Source organism: Leiobunum rupestre, chromosome 6, assembly GCF_980474605.1.
Source record: "Leiobunum rupestre chromosome 6, qqLeiRupe1.1.hap1, whole genome shotgun sequence".
In the NCBI taxonomy this organism is placed as follows: Eukaryota; Metazoa; Arthropoda; class Arachnida; order Opiliones; family Sclerosomatidae; genus Leiobunum; species Leiobunum rupestre.
In genome coordinates, this window is record NC_143389.1 from 13449850 (window position 1) to 13467217 (window position 17368).

At 36.2% G+C, this 17368-nt stretch overlaps 1 protein-coding gene across 1 annotated transcript; it reads right to left on the reverse strand.

Moving 5' to 3' along the window:
* Nucleotides 1-290: 290 nt before the first annotated feature.
* LOC149939323 (cytochrome P450 4V2-like) lies at nucleotides 291-16905 on the reverse strand. Its single transcript, XM_090179122.1, has 6 exons — nucleotides 16855-16905; nucleotides 16715-16783; nucleotides 14957-15139; nucleotides 11794-11860; nucleotides 11354-11524; nucleotides 291-463 (listed from the first exon to the last, which is right to left on the reverse strand). The coding sequence occupies exons 1-6, from the start codon at nucleotides 16903-16905 to the stop codon at nucleotides 291-293; spliced, it is 714 nt and encodes a 237-aa protein (XP_090035248.1).
* Between the last annotated feature and the right edge of the window lie 463 nt (nucleotides 16906-17368).

Genomic DNA, 17368 nt, shown 5'->3' on the forward strand with positions numbered 1-17368 from the left:
ATTTAAAGTGAAGGGTTAGAAATACATTAACTCTTTGCTATAATGAACAAAGTTTCGTACGAGGAACTCTCGTAAGCCACGTTCAATTTTGAGGCTCAATTTTTCCTCGTTTTGGCGATTTTTTCGAATGAAGTTTAAATATATTTCTAATACGCATCTGCAAATATTTATAATTTAGTGACAAAATATTATTTTCTATTTATTTTAAATTGTATATTTATTTTGTCACCAAACCTTTTCATGAAAGTGTAATTATACAACAAAATTTTATAAATAATTATTAGTATGATTTAAGAAATGTATTTCTTCCGTGGTTCCAGCTGTACTAGAATTTTCTTATCCGCTCTTTGCACTAGAGTTGTCTTGGTCAACACTGAGTCTTCTCTCTCTACAGATTTTACGGTGTTTTTAGAAAAAATATGTGCCAAAGCAGTGGTCATACTTCTGTAAGCAAATGGAGTACCTAAATTGAAAAGAAGGCACATTTTTGTTATATTGAAAAATACTGATGACATGTTTGGCATAGGTCTCATAAAAAGGGACTAGGGCTAAGCTTCAGATTTTAGTTAAAGAATCAATTTAATATATTCACCCTTACGGAATCAAATATAGTAGAAAAATATCACCATGAATGTTTAAACCGAAAGACTATTTTTCTTATTAAATATTTAATTTGCCATTTCCTATGCGAGCACCAATGCAATTAACATAAATAGTACTGCAATACGGTTGGTTATTCTTCAAACACTCTTCACCCCAAAGGCGTAGCGGAACCTTTTCCGAAAACTGAATTTCGCTATCACAGGGCCATATAGTTCATATTTCCGAGAAAGTCAGAAATGGGAAAGACCACTGCTATTAGAGTATTTGCATAAATTCGCATCTTTAGATTTTGATAAGAATTTGATCTACTGATAAAATCACTAGGATAATCTTTAGGCCACAAAATTTTAAATAACAAAAAACCTAAGGCAAAGAAAACTATCACTGAAACAAAATGACAAACTTTTAAGTAAAATCTATGCAGTGGTATAATGCTTAAGCCTTCATTTTGGATCACGAACTTTAGCTTATAACAAAATAATAGAACCATTCTATGCTGAAACTTTGAATGAGGATGAAGGACCACGGAATTTCACTCTATAATTTGTGACAGTCAAGCAGGTTAAACAGGCCATCAAGAGCCTGCAGTCCACAAATGCTGTAGATAAGGATGGGTTATCTTCCTTCCTCCTGAAGGTATTAACATATTAAATTGCCTCTCAACTGATGCATTTTATAAATATATCATAATAACCTCTACTTTTTCAAACAAATGTGAAATTGAAAAAGTTGTTCCCATTTTCAAAATAGCGATGAAAACGATCCAGATTATAATAGGAAGATATAAGTAGTAACAACAGTGTCAAAGCCACTAGAAACAATAACAAATGATCAGTTCGTAAATAACTTAGAAGAAAATTATTAACCAGAGGCAAGGAGGAGAGTGTTGTGGGATTAGAAACAGCACATTTTCTAACTATAACGTTCTGAATTTTAATAAATAGACAAAGCAAATGGGTTACAAAATAACTGATTGTAGACCATTGGACCGAAATCCCATTCGTCCGAATGTACCATTTAACCGAATCCCAATCGACCGAAAACCGCGTTTTGCGCGGTTTTCATTAAATATACCGTAAGTGATACATTTTTATATATCGTAGGGTACGTGACGATAGTATATCTAATTTGGACAAAACTATGTCTTAAATATTTATTATTTCGTACCGATGTGTATTTTTAGACCTTTTTCCCTTGAAATTCGATATTTTCCGGGTTTATTTTTTGAAAATAACCTTGATAAGACCCGACGTGAAATAGTTGCCTACCATATCTAACCTTACCCAACCCAATCTAACCTTACCTAACCTAATCTAACATAACCCAACCCAACCCGAACTAACCTAACCTAACCTAACCCAACCCAACCCAACCTGAACTAACCTACCCGAAGTGAAAACGAACCAGATTTAAATTTCCCGTTCAACCGAATCCCGCTATGTTGGGCTATAAACGAAAATACGTTTCGGTTCAATGGGATTCGATCGAACGGGATTCGGTCCAATAGTATACAACCAAATAACTCGGTCCCAAATAAATCTAAACGGTGGGAAATCCGAAAAGTCTAGCCGTTCGTTCGGCAAGACCGACACATCATTAACCAAAAATGATGAGACGAAACTGGGCCAGAACTTATTTTCGCGCCAAAAAAGGGAATTCTGGGAAAACGTTAAATCTTTCCATCGTACCGTCAACGGGCTTCGAAGGGTCGCCAATCGTTATGGGACTGTTTTGGCCGCCTTGCAGCGATGGAAAGTGTAGAAAATTCCCAGGATGAAAAGGGGGAGCCAATAAAATGCGACTTCCAAATTGCGATCACTCCATGATCACATAAAATAATGCACTTTAGACGAAATATAAAAAAGAAAGGTTTAAACAAATTCAAGCTAACCCAAAAATTGAACACTACGATGATAAGATTATTTAACAATTCTGGTTAGGTTTGAATCATATTTATCTCACCGCTCCTAGTATGTTTATCTTAGAAATGTAGTGTCATCTGAAAAATAAATTATTACTGGTGAACCCCAAGGAAGCGTGTTGGGCGAGATGACTATGTAACCTAGGAGGGGTATTACAATCACCGTGTCTGTCGGTGTGGGTGGCTGTCTGTCTGCGAACCCGTTCGCATTTTCGGAGCAAAGTGTAATCGCTACGTACGCAGGTTCTTAGAATTAGGGAAAAAATTTCTTCAAAAGCGCCCTCTTTTTTCATCGGGTGTAGTATAATTTCCTTTTGCGAATTGTGATTGTACGTGAATAATTTTCGACGTTTGGGACGGACCGAGTGCTGAGGGTTACGGTAAATGTCTCAACGTTCAAATTTCAGGGTTTCTACCAAATGTTTACGGTACACGTCAAAGTATCATTTTGCGAACGCATAGGGCGGGTTTCGAACCCGAGCCCTCCTGTATGACCGGCGGGTGTTCTACCACAGCCCATTTTACGGTTCATTGAAAACTAAAAACTCAGCTTGAGCGGAAGTGTACATTAATGCTTGATAAAGTGGTACATTTTCCTTCTTTTTTTAGCATTAGGGGATTTTGTGTATGATTTAAATTTTACATTGAAGTAATTATACTAATAATTAGTAAATATACAAATAAAAATCGCCCTACCGTTAGGGGATTTGAACCCGAGTCCATCTGCGTGGATAGCGAGTATTTTGCCACTGAACCAATTGATACACATGCCGCACGACCAAAATTCAGATAAATAGCCTTGGAGATTCCGCTCAAATCACGAATATTTTTTTTCGGAAACACAAAATTTTCTTTTAAAATAATAATTTTTTTAATCTAATATTGAAATTGTTGGGTTTTTTTCCCGTCGTAAATTTTTATCATTTATTCTTTATAGCGTATTTGTAATGGCTCATTTTTGGTGGAACCTTTGTGTCGTTTATTTTTTATTAATTTTTTAAGCGTATTTACTTCCACGAAACTGATCATTTATGGTTGAACCTTTAAATTGTATACGCCGTGTCTTGAAGCTTACCCGGTTTGATTTATATCTACGTCGAAAGTTCATAATTTATTTTCGGGGTTTCTAATCGACTTTAAATATGTGATATAGTTGTATTAATTCGGTGGCGTTGGCTTGACGGTTATTGATATAGGAGTTGTTGTTTAGTCTGCAATATTCAGTCAAGTGGTTTTTTTGTGCTTTGTTAATGGTACGGTGTGTTTCGTTTCTTGCTATTACATTTTCTATTGGTGTGGGTGAATGGATTGACTTTTGCTTGATTTCTAAGTATTTGAATTAATTTGTTGCTTGATTGCGTTATTATATTTTTCTATTCGTTATTTTTGATCTGAAGCCTGATCAATTAGGTTTTATTATATATTTTTCTATTCGTTATTTTGGCTCGGAAGCCTGATCGATTAGGTTATTATTATATGTTTTTCTATTAGTTAGTCATTATATAACAGGGTTCGAGTGTTAAATGAAGGTTAATTAAGTTGCAAAATGAACGGTTCGGTCTTCTAAATTAAGGTAGAACTGTTTTAAGTATGAACGTTTGAATTGTGTGTGTGCGAATGTGAATGATTGAAAGCCTTAAAGTGCTTGTTTGTGTTGACTGTTTTGAGCGACGTACTGTAAGAAGGGACGTATTTGTATTTTTCTTATTTGAATTTATTGTGGTCTTGGTAAAGTAATTTTGAATTTTTCAAATTACTAACTTAATCTAAAGAAGAATATACTTGTGTCTATGTGTTTTCTATTTTGCCACCCATTACATACAGTTTTGGCAATCTCGAGTCAAATTAAATTTCCATTTAGCGGCCACGGGAATAAATTATCGTAAATTTATCGTGCGGGTCTCGGTGAAATATATTATCTTAAAATTAAATTTAGTTTTTCGGCTCGTTTCCTTTATTTTTCATTAAAAAAGGATCGCCGTTATAAGGATTTTAATAATATATTTTAATTATACTAAACAATATTCTACCGGTCTGGATTGCACCGGGATTACGTTTTTAGGACGGCGCTCAAAATTGCGGAAGTATCTCGTAAAGTGCCGTGTTCAGTAGTTAATACCGCCAGGGCAAACTCTTCCGAGGAGAGGTGTATTTTGGCTTGCCAACTTGTTTTTCTTGAACTATGTAAACGAGTAACGACTTCATTTGCGCTGTAAAATAAAGAACTCCTTCCCAGTTTGATGACGATACCACCATGTCAACGTCTTATAACGATGCTAACTCGGTTATCAAAGATCTTGACAAATAATTTGAAAACGGTATAAAGTGGTTTTGGAAAAAAGATATGAAAATAAATACTTTGAAATGTGAAATTTTGGTCCAGTGAAATAACTTCAATATGTAGATCATATGATAAGCAGTCGTCGTCGTAATCGGTCGCACGAAATTTAAGCTCCTGATTAATATTGGTTATCTTCGTAAATAAACAATCTACTAAAAAAATGACAGATAATTGTGGCGAATGCAAACAGGTTTTATCAAACGTGAAGGAAGTCATTCAATGTAGAGGTGTTTGTTCACTTTACTACCATACCAAATGTACGTCTTTGAAGACATGTTGTCAGAATTTATAGCCCGGTGAACCGGTAACAAAAAACCACACCACCGGAGGCCTATCATCAGAATGCCCTACGCCAGCGTCCACAAGCCCGGACAGGTGACAAAACCAGCATGGGTAGCAGAACCCTACTACTGATGGTCGCACCCTCGACGCAAGCCGCTCAACCCAGCAGAAGGTGCAACAATGGGACGACCAGCCCGCCACTTCGCACACAGCAGTGGGATAGAGAACGGATGCTCTAGCAACTCCGGCCGACACCATACCTAGGAAGGCAGTTAGCCAAGCCCTTTGGAAAGAGCTCCTTAAGGGGAACGGCGGGCTCACAGCAGCCCGCATAACCCGGCACAGCTGGCACCGGAGATCCCGTTGTGAGTCCAAAAGGCCGGGAGATGGGTCCGCCGTGCCCTCATACGGAGGCCCACAGCAGGCTACTCAATCCGCCGAGGCGGCCAGTTTTCCCGGCCCCTCTCCATTAGCCTGGGCCGAAGCCCAGTATCCAGCCCACACCTGACCGAAGTCGGAGGTGGAGATAGGACCATTTGGACGGAGCTAACATCTCCCAGTGCGCCACCGCCCTTACGGGTTACAAGAGCCGGACCCCGACTCCCCGGTAAAGCCACCAGTTATTGCTCACTCCGACCCCTTGAGGGCCCGTCTTTGAAGACAGAAGATAATCTTAGAAAGCTGGGAGCTAAGAAAGCAAACTGAAAATGCGCCAACTGTAAAATTCAGAACGCAGAAGACAGTAACCGCCGGGATAATAATGAAACGGTAGCCGAGGAAATGACACTGAGCCAAATCGCAACTCAGCTAAGTACCATTTTATTAAAAGTAAATCGAGAGACGCTTTAAAGACTTTGAAAAAAATCAATACAATTCTGCAGTGACAAAATTGACGATTTTGCTGCTGAACTTGCTAAACACACAAATACAGTGAAGGAAATCAAAAAAGAAAATAATATCTTAAGTCATCAAAACAAAAGATAAGAAGAAAAAGTAGGCAACCTTGAAATGTCAGTTCAGTTGATACATCAACAAAACCTAGCAAATGACCTTGAAATAGTCTGAATTAAAGAAACATCAAGCGAAAATTTACGATAAATTGTAAATTTAGTCGCCACGAAATTATCAATAATAATACGTGACAATGATTTACAAAATATACATCGTCATCCTAAAGGAATAAATAACCCTACTAGACCAAGGTCAATCGTAGTTAAATTCAGAGACAAAGCAATTTAAACTAAATTAATAGGGAATTTAAAAAAATAAAGAACAAAGGTCTCATGGCATCAGATATTCATAATTCCTTAGAAATAAAAAGCTACTTAACGAAACTAAACAATTTGATGCAAAACATTCATATAAATTTTTCTGGTTTGCCGACGGAAAAGTTTATCTACTTAAACAAGTGGGTGATAAAGCTATCAGAATAAAGTCACTGTCATACCTTGAAGAACTTTGAAAATTTAACATAATTTAAAATTATAAATGAACCTAAATTTAAATACGTTTTCTATTAACTTAACAATTGAAGAATTTGCGAATCTAACAAACAAATATACATTTTTTTTAAATAATACACCTAAATATTTGTAGCATTAAAATTTTTTGATGAATTTACTATTATATTAAACGTACTGAAATTAAAACCCGATATTATAATTCTTTCCGAATGTTGGTTGGAAAAGTGTGATATTTCATACATATCCTTAACTGTTTATAAAACTATCAATACTTCAGTTTTTAAGAACCAGAACGATGGTTTAGTTGTACTTATCAATGACAATGTTAGTTGGAATGTACTCTGCATGACTCCAACTGTTTAAAAATTGACTTTGAACTAGAAAAACACGTTTTTCGTCTATTGTATATATAGATCACCGAGTTCTGAATTAGATAAGTTTTTATTTGACTTTGAAAGGGTATTGGAATCGTATAACTATCTCACCAATGTTATAATAGCGGGTGATTTAAATATGGATATAAACCAAGTTGATGAAAAAAATTTAGTTAGAGTATTTCAATAATCTAACCTCAAGAAAATAAATGTCCTTAATAAATAAACCCACAAGACAAGGTATAAAAAAGATACTTGTTTTGACCACGTTTTTGGAAAAACAAACCTAAATTATGATATATTTAAAAATTCTTATATTTGACAACATCAATAACAGACCATTTTCCTTTAATACTAGAAATTAGTTTACAAAAAGAACGGCGTGAAAAAAGGGATATCAAATACCAATAACAGGGACACGATTGACTATTGTAAATTTAAAACACTGCTGTCTTTTGAAACTTGGGACAACATCTATAGAGAAGATGACGTAGATAAGGCAACATGGATATTTACAGAAAGTTTACAATTTTACATCAATCTTGTAAAAAAAAAACCCTACTCCCCATATAAAATAACGAAAAATCACTAAAACCCTGGATTACTACAGGCCTTATAAAAAGTATTAAAACCAGAGATACATTAAAAAATAGTTAAAAAGGGATCCTTTTAACATGGATCTAAAATCTTATATCAACTACCGTAATAAATTAAACGCTTTTATTAAATACACTAAATCGAATTATTATACTAAAAAAATAGTAAATTGTGGTGGTGATAATGCTAAACTATGGTCAGTTAAAAACGAAGTGATAAAACCTAATTCTAAAAATCTTAAAATTAAAAAGTTGACGAAAATATTTACCATGTGGAAGATAACCCTAAAGAAATAGGAGATGAATTCAATTTGTTTTTTCTGGAATAGGTCAAAAACTAGCCGATTAGAACAATTGTATCCAAATTTAAACTCTAACCGAAATAGAGGTAATTCGTTTTTTCTAAATCCAGTCAACCCTGATGTTATTAATATGTGTATCAATTCGTTAAAAAACTCCAACGCACTGGGCATTGAAAATATTACTTCCACTACCATTAAAAAAAGTATGTGGTAAAACCTTTATCTTTTATTGTAAATCTAAGTCTGAATACAAGTACTTTCCCAGTTTTATGTAAAACCGCTTTAATAACCCCAATATTTAAAACCGGCAATACCACCTTAATCTCAAATTACCGACCTATCTCAGTTCTCAACTGTTAATCAAAAATTATAGAAAAATGTGTTAAGCTTCAATTAGATAAATATTTGCTAAAATTATAATAATAATTTCACTAAACAGAAACTCTAAAGTTCTCGCCATATTCCTTGACCTTGCAAGGCCTTTGACACTGTGTGCCACCAACGGTTATTTGAAAAATTAAATAACCTTGGTATAAATGGTCACACTCTACAGTGGTTTAAGAGCTATCTGAATAATAGAAATAAAAGAGTTAAAATAAATAACCAACTAAGTAGTAATAAAACGTTTACAAATTTGGATTGACTCAATGCATGGTATTCGGACCTATACTATTTTCTATTTACATCAATGATTAACTCGATAGAGCCATATCTGACCACACGGTAGCGTATGCGGATGACACGGTTCAGGTATTTATTGGTGACACATGGTGTTACACGTTTTTATAAAAAGCTAACCTAGGACTAATAAGTACTAAAAACTGGCTAGATGTTAATCTTTTGAGTTTGAACGCTGATAAATCTTAATATATTACTTTTTCTTTAACAAAAGCTGATGAGACGTTAATAGATAATATAAAACTACATGAGAATATAAATTGTATGTCACCTATTAATTATGACCTTTGTATGTGTTCCAAAATTATGAAAGCTGAATCAGTAAAATATCTTGGTATAATTGTTGACAAACACCGAAAATGGAATGAGCGTATTAAAACAATATCTAAACGATTACCATCAGCCCTATTTGATTAAGTCTAATACGAAATTTTTTAACGAATTCAATTATGCGAACTATGTAGTTAACTTTAGTTTAATCTATTATTAATTACGGGCTAATATTCTGGGGTGGAGCGTACGATTATCTCTTAAAAATTTTAAAAGTACTACAAAACCGATGTATAAACTGTTTAAAAAAACCCTGGCATTGTCTAACTACTCTTATTTACGGAGAATTAGATGTATTGCCTTTAAAGCAATTGTTTTATAAAATTGTATTGTTAAATTACTTTAAAACTAAACCACCATCAAATAATAATAATGTAAAAAGTCCTATTATTAAAGGGAGAGTGACCGCAAGACACAAGTTGATGTCATTCGATAGCACTCTTTGACGGGCACGCAGTGCCGTTAATTTCCGCCCCCTCCGGCCAACTTCCTTAAAGGGAGAGTGAAAGAAAAAAAAGGTGGTCTCATTTGATAGAACAATAAAAGTAAAAGATTGAAATCGTTTACGCTCGCGTCTACGTGAAAGAGTGATACCAAAAAAATCCAAAGCAGTCGAACTTAGGGCCTGTTGCAAAAGTCTGCTTTGCTAGAATTGCACATGTTATTTTCAATGGGCTAGCACTTTGGCTAGGGCTTTTGCAACAGGCCCTTAAGCTGCAAAGTATGCGACCATGGGGACAGAATCTCCGTCTCGCCATATTCTTAGTACATAAATACATTCTTGCAGGGCTTGTCACCACCCTCCTACGCATTATAACCCGGCCACCTGAATTAAAGGCTTCAAAAGTCGCTCGATGACTTAGGCCTAAGGTGGTGCCTTGGGTATTAGCCTAGCTGATTATTATTATTAATATGATTCATGCAGTTGTTAATAATCCATGTTAAATATCTGCTCGAAGAAAATACCATTTTAATCACCGATATAATATAAAATTCGAGAATGACATATATTAATTCATGTTCTGCAAAATTACATTAATGGGTATTATTTGGATGAATTTCCGAATTAACATGACTTTTGGTGCCTAAACTACCCAAATTTTTGATATAAATTTCCTAAAATAAACACATTTGAATCCTAGTTTAAAAATTTTTTGAAATCATATTTCAACTAATTTAAATAATTTAAAGAATTGTGTTCGTCGTGTTTTGCTTACCTGTTTCACCTTTGATACTTTCCGTCTATCTAACGATAGGAAATTACATGGCCTCAACAGATTTTGTATTGGTTTGCCAACCTGGGTATCCTGAGGGTGGGCGGTGGTCACTCTTTAACATTTCCTGAGGGTGGGTGGCGCCCAAGTTTTATTGCTTCAACTTAGGATGGTATTTTATATATCTAACAATAGGAACTCACATGGCCTCAACAGATTTTGTATCCTGAGGGTCAGTGTCGTAGACAAGGGGGGGGTTTCGTGTCTAGACCACCCCTTTGGTCTACCTTTGTCTGGCCTAAATTCCCACCCCCTTCTTGACCCTCCTTCTTACATTCACATTCTTCGACCCCACCCCTTGACGAATTTCTGGCTACGCCACTGCTGAGGGTGGGTGGCGCCCAAGTTTTAATCCTTCAACTTAGGATGGTATTTTATGTATCTAACGATAGGAAATCCCATGGCCTCAACAGCTTTGTATTGGTTTTCGATCCCGCGTATCCTGGTGGTGGGCGGCATCCACTCTTTAACTTAGGATGGCAATTTATATATCAAACGATAAGAAATCACTTAGCGTCAACAGTTTTTGTAATAGTTTGCGTAACTGTGTGTAATAAGGGTGTATGGGTTTGCCCACTCGAATACACGGATGTGGAATTAATATTACGGCCTGGGCCGACTTGTTTACTATGATGATGTATTAAATGAAACTGTCTATAGTTCCCAACTAGACATTTGCCAGTACTGAAAAACTCTATGGATAAATAATACTAGGCGTAAACAGATAATCTCAACAAAATATGCCCATTGGCATTATCTGAAGTCCAAAAGGAAAATAAATTTGGCCTGTTAAGCTTTTGAAGCCCGTGAAGGATTGACACTATCCTATATTTACACATTGTTTCAACCACACTCAGTACACCACTATATTACAAGAGGTGTAGTTACTATACATTATATTTAATCGCAAGATTCATATTCTTCCAAGAAAAAATAAATATGGATCCTTTTTGGTGGAGCTGCTTACCCTAAAAATTAAGAGCAATAAAAGACTTTTATAACTTTAAACGCGATCTCAATAAATACAATTTATCAAAGGTTTATAAACTATCTAAAACAACTATGTATAAATCTAAATGCTCTTTATTTTAAATTAAACAAGGAGTGGAGGATATTATGTAAAAAAGCACTTACTAAGAAAGATATCATCAATGAAGGTGATGTAATAATAATAATAATAGATAGTTACCGAAACAATTTCTGGAGCCTGATGAGAACGGGATAAAGGCGTAACGGTGAATGTCATCTGACTCGAATCTCTCGGGATGAAACAGCTCGGGATTCTCGAAGTACTTGTCGCACCGATGAATGAATGATATCAGGACAGCCACGTCAGTCCCTTCTGGGATCGTAGTGCCATCTACCGTTTTTCAGTTCTTTAATTAATAATTTTCAGTGGTAACGTGAAAAGTAACAAGGACGAGTTTTTCAATCACTTGCAAAAACTGTATTAAATCCAGATTAATATATTAATTTATAAAGCGAAAGCTGTGGTAAGTCAAGGTGAAACGTGTGATTCTATGGTTTATTTGACAATTTTCTAGAATCAGTTAAGTTTGAGTAATTTAGTGTTAAGAAGTGAGATGATAATGAAATATAAAAAAGAAGAGGCATAATTAAACAACTTACTAATATCGATATCTTGTCTTAATTTTCTGGCCACCATCGGAACGGGCGGATAAAGCCTCATTACCTCCTGGAAAATTTTAACGCACTTAACATTATTAAAAAAAACAATGCATCTGAACTGTTTTAAAACACAAATTGAAAAGTTTTACGTGACAAGTTCGGAAATAATTTACAGTTATTAATCCTTGAAAGGGAGATATTTGAAAGCCATTATCTTTAAAAGGATTGGTGATTTCAGACCATAATCTTGGAAAGGGGTAAAGTTTTTTCGGCCATTATCTTTGAAAGGGGAGTTTTCAGGCCATAATATTTCTAAGAGGTGCAGTTTGCACAACATTTTTTTAAGGGATGGAGTTTTCAAGCTACAATCTTTGTAAGGGGTGGGGTATTCCGGCCATAATCTTTGAAAGGGACATATTTACAAGACATAACGTTTGAAAGGGGTAGAGTTGTCAGGCCAGAATATTTCAAAGAGGTGGAGTTTTCAGGCCATAATATTTCTAAGAGGCTCAGTTTGCACACCATTTTTTAAGGGATGGAGTTTTCAAGCTATAATCTTTGAATGGGACATATTTACAAGCCATAATCTTTGAAAGTGGTAGATTTGTCAGGCCAGAATATTTCAAAGAGGTGGAGTTTTCAGGCCATAATATTTCTAAGAGGTTCAGTTTGCACACCATTTTTTTAAGGGATGGAGTTTTCAGGCAATAATCGTTGAAAGGGATAATTTTTAAGGCCATAATCTTTAAAAGAGTAGGAGTAAACAGGCAATAATATTTGAAAGGGGTAGAATTTTCAGGCCATAATCTTTGAAAGTGGAAGAGTTTTATGGCCATAATATTTCAAAGAGGTGGAGTTTTCCGACCATTTATTTGAAGGGGTGGAGTTTTCAAGCCATAATCTTTGAAAGGGGTGACGTTTTCCGTCCATAATCTTTAAAAGGGATAGATTTACATCCGTTATCTTTAAAAGGGATAGATTTACAAGCCGTTATATTTAAAAGGGATAGATTTACAAGCCATAATCTTTGAAAGGCGTAGAGTTGCCCGGCGATAATTTTTGAAATAGGTAGAATTTTCAGGTCAAAGTCTTTGAAAGGGTTATAGTTTTCAGGCCAAAATCTTTGAAAGGCGTAGAGTTTTCAAGCAATTATGTTTGAAAGAGGTGGAGTTCTGAGGCCATTATCATGGAAAGGGGTGGGATTTTCAGGCCATAATCTTTGAAAAGGGTGGAGTTGTCCGGCGATAATCTTTGAAATAGGTAGAATTTTCAGGTCAAAATCTTTGAAAGAGGTGGAGTATTCCGGCAATAATATTTGAAAGAGGGAGTATTTTTAGGCCAATATTTTTGAAAAGGGTGGAGTTTCCAGTCCAAAATCTTTTAAAGGGGTGGTGATTTCAGAGCATAATCTTTGAAAGGATGGAATTTTTTTGCCATAATCTTTTAAAGCGGTGGAGTTTTCGCGCGATAATATTTGAAAGAGGTAGTTTATAAACCATTATTTATTGGCAGGGGTGGTGATTTCCGACCATTATCTTTGAAGGAGGTGGAGTTTTTCGGCCATAATCTTTGAAAGGTTTGGAGGTTTCAGGCCATTTTATTTAAAAGGGGTGGAATATTCCGGTAATTATCTTTGAAAGGGGTAGAGTTTTCCGGCCATAATCTTTTAAAGGGGTGGTGATTTCAGACCATAATCTTTGAAGGGGGTGACGTTTCCGGCCATAATCTTTGAAAGAAGCATAGTTTTCGGCCTTAATATTGGAAAGGGGTTGGAGTTTTCTGGCCACATTTTTGGAAAGGGGTGGAGTTTTCAGGCCGTTATATTTGAAAGGGGAGGAGTTTTCCAGCCGTTATCTTTGAACGAGATGGAGTATTAAGGCCATAATCTATGAAAGGGGTGGGCGTTTTCGGTCGTAATCTTTGAAAGGGTTGGAGTTTTCAGACCATTACCTTCGAAAGGGGTAGAGCTTTCGGGTCATAATATTTGAAAGAGAAGGACTTTCTACTACATTATTTATTGAAAGGGGTGGAGTTTTTAGACCATTGGTTATAAAAGGGGTGGGTTTTCAGGCCGTAATCTTTGAAAGGGTTGAAGTTTTCAGAACATTACCTTGGAAAGGGGTGTGTCATAATTTATAGCCCGTTGAACCTAGCAACATTGGCCATACCAACGAAGGCCTATCATCATAGTTCTCTACGCCAGCGTCCCCAAGCCTGGACAGGTGACAAATCCAGCATGGGTAGAAGTACCCTACTATTGATTGTCGCACCTTAGACGCAAGCCACTCAACCCAGCAGCAACGGGTGGACCAATCCCCACTTTGACACAGCAGTGGGACTAACAATTGTAAGAGTGGAATCTTAAAGTACTCCAGCCTTCCTACGTAGGTAACGAGTCAAACCCATTGGACATAGTTCCTAAAGCGGAACGACGGGCACACAGCGTTCCACATAACCCGGCACAGCGGACACCCCGGTGGGGCTCCAAAAACCCGGGAAACAGGACCACCGTGCCCTAATACGGAGGCCCGCAGCTACTAAGCAGGCTACCAAATCCGGCGAGGTGGCCAATTTGCACGGACCTTGTTCGTAAGCCTGAGCTGAAGCTCAGTTTGCAGCCCAAACCTGACCGAAGTCTAAGGTTGAGATAGGACCATTTGAACAGAGCTAACAACTCCCAGTGCGACTCCCCGGTAAAGCCAACAGTTATTGCACACTCTTACCCATTTAGGTCTCCTTGGAAAGGGGTGGAGGTTTCCGGCCATTATCTTTGAAAGGGGTGGAGTTTTTTGCCATAATCTTTGAAAGGGGTAGAGTATTCAAGTCATAATATTTGAAAGGTTTGGAGTTTTCAGGTCATAATCTTTGAAAGGTTTGGAGTTTTCAGGTCATTATCTTTGAAAGGGGTGGAGTTTTCAGGCCATAATCTTGGGAAGTGTAGGAGTTTTTCGGTCATTTTCTTTGAAAGGTGTGGAGTTTTCAGGCCATTATATTTTAAAAGGGTGGAGTTTTCTGGGCATAATATTTGAAAGAGGTGGAATTTTCAGGCCATAATTTTTGAATGCGGTGGAGTATTCAGTCGATAATATTTGAAAGGGGTGGAATTTTCGAGCCATAATAATTTATGGTATAAGTATTTCTTTATTGAAGAGATGGTTCGTACCTTAACGACGCATTTTAAATACTTTAATTTTGAAATGTGATCCCAGGTTAGATGGTCATCAGAGGTCGCATCTCCAGAACCGAGCACCTCATCGAGTTCAAGATGAATTTTTGCTTGAACTCTCGGGTTGTGTCCTACCAAGAAAACCGCCCATTCCAAAGTGTTCCAGGTTGTATCGTAAACCTTAAATTCAGAAACAAATGTTAAAATATAGCATATCTTTTTTATCGGGGCTTACTACGACTTATGCCTAGCACCAAGTTATATTATTAATTGGTCAGTTTCCCTACATAAGCTACAAGTTCCTCCCGGTTTCCACCTCTCTACAGAACACTAAAATTAATCATTTTATGGCCAAGAAATCGAAAAACAGCTGCTCACTCCGAATACTACAGTCATTATCTCCTGTATAATATCTCGTTCTGTGAACCAATGGATGGATTTCCCTGGATGGCTCTGAACCAAGTCGTGAATGTTTGTAGCATCATTTTTATTCTCAGTCGACGTTTTGCGAAGTCTACTATCATCAATCAAGTCCAGGCACAAAAACAGAAATAACATATTTTTTTAAACTATATTTTAGAAAGAAACTAAGAACATTATGATTGTCAAATGGAAATCATCAACTTGAAGCTACGGTTTTAGGTTTTCACGCATGGTTAATAATTATTTTCTAGAAAGGTGTTCAATCAACGATGCAACGAGAGGAGGAGCTAATCAGAAGGATAATTAAGATAATAATTTAGGAGGTTATTGCAATCGTTTACATAAAAACTTCACGGGAAATGCACCGAATTATCCCAATAATAATAATAATCAGCTATGCTAATACCGTAAGCACAACCATAATCTCAAGTCAGCTAGTGACTACTAATTCGATTAAATCAGGTAGCCTTGTTACAGGATGTAGGAGGGTGGTGGCAAGCCCTTCATAACAACACTTCTTATTAGCATTACCCTCAAAGCAGTTTATTGGAATAGGAAACCGCAGAAAATAAGAGATAATATCTTAAACCAGTGATAAAAGAACTGTAAACTCAACGGAGAAGGAGTGATTTCAAGCTGGTATCGTACCCAGCTTCTCTGGGTGTTAGGCGAAAGTGCAAGCCACTCCGCCACCCCATCAAAGTCCATAAGTCTTGTCACGTCTTATTCGAAAAAATTGCAGAAATTTCAATTGTGTTTGTGTGAAACTTCGACAGCTATCCTGGTACGGGGGTTTAAGGCAAACATGTTTTCGCCCTTATAATAAGCAACAATGTTTTAAAATAATAATTATCAATTTTAGTTTTTGAAAAGTTAGCGCAGTTAAGTGTTCAAACACTATTGACTGTTTTGTAGTAAGAAGAAATAAAAGGACGTGCGCAAGTGGCAATCACAAAAATTACTCTATTCTAAAACCACATTGTTAGAATGACTTTAAAAAATGACGTCATGTAGTCTGAACGTCTCGTTAACAGACTTATTATAAACAAGGTTTTCTAGCGCCTCGCTAGATGACGATAGTGTTCCAGAGATATCTATTTCCCAACATTCGTAACACACAATGCATCATTCGTGCATTATGAATGCAGGGAAAAATAAAGCGCGTGAAATGGTTGTCTTCCGAACACACGCAGTAGCGTCCCTACACTTACTATTGTTTTAAAACCTCTTGCATGATTTTTTGGAATGAGTACTTGTTGGGATCGAACCCATGTCCTTTATACAGTTAAAGAATGGCGCCAGCCACTCCACCCCCGCAAAATGTGCAAGTACCCTCATACTCTCTTGTCCCTTTAAGTCAACTTGTACCGCTATGATTATGACTTCATTTACGAAACAATGCTTGAATCATTTTTAGCCATTAAAATGTTTCAACTAAAGCTTACAATATTTTTTAAAGCATTTTAACTTACTTGGTAGTAATCAAAATGGATTTTCCAGAGTTTCTGAAATTCCTTTCCCATTGCAGTTGAAAAAAAACGAAATCCGAATGCAACCAAGGCATGAAAATTCTGTTACTCATTATTTCAATGATTCTTTTAAAGGAGATTTTAAAATTACATAAAATTGCTGCCCGATAAGGACAAACAAGGAAAATATTACCTTTCGATTTGTTTAATAGAGGTGGTCATTGATTTGTTTCTCAATTATCGGTTGGAGTTGATACAAAAATCTACAAAATTAATAAAACGTTAAATGACGAACTATATGTAAGTATCAAAAGAAGGAAATCTAATCGAAGGAAATTATTTCAATAATTACAAAAATACTGCCAGATTATTTTGAGACAGAAAATTAGTAAAATAAAATGGCTTCCATGCAACATCAAGGTGTGTTGCAAATTTCTCTAAGCCTCATTTAAAGGAATATTGAATGGAGCCCTGACGTATAGCCTGGGGCTGGTCCACATTGGGCTCGGGTCAGAAC

What these genes read in the sequence shown, in the direction of transcription:
- LOC149939323 (XM_090179122.1), bottom strand. Translation starts at nt 16,905, where the DNA reads ATGGGAAAGGAATTTCAGAAACTCTGGAAAATCCATTTTGATTACTAC. An exon ending in AAGACAAGATATCGATATTA is followed by an intron (nt 11,525 to 11,793) that starts GTAAGTTGTTTA and finishes GAAAAACGGTAG; the next exon opens with ATGGCACTACGATCCCAGAA. An exon ending in AGGCTCCAGAAATTGTTTCG is followed by an intron (nt 464 to 11,353) that starts GTAACTATCTAT and finishes TTTTCAATTTAG; the next exon opens with GTACTCCATTTGCTTACAGA.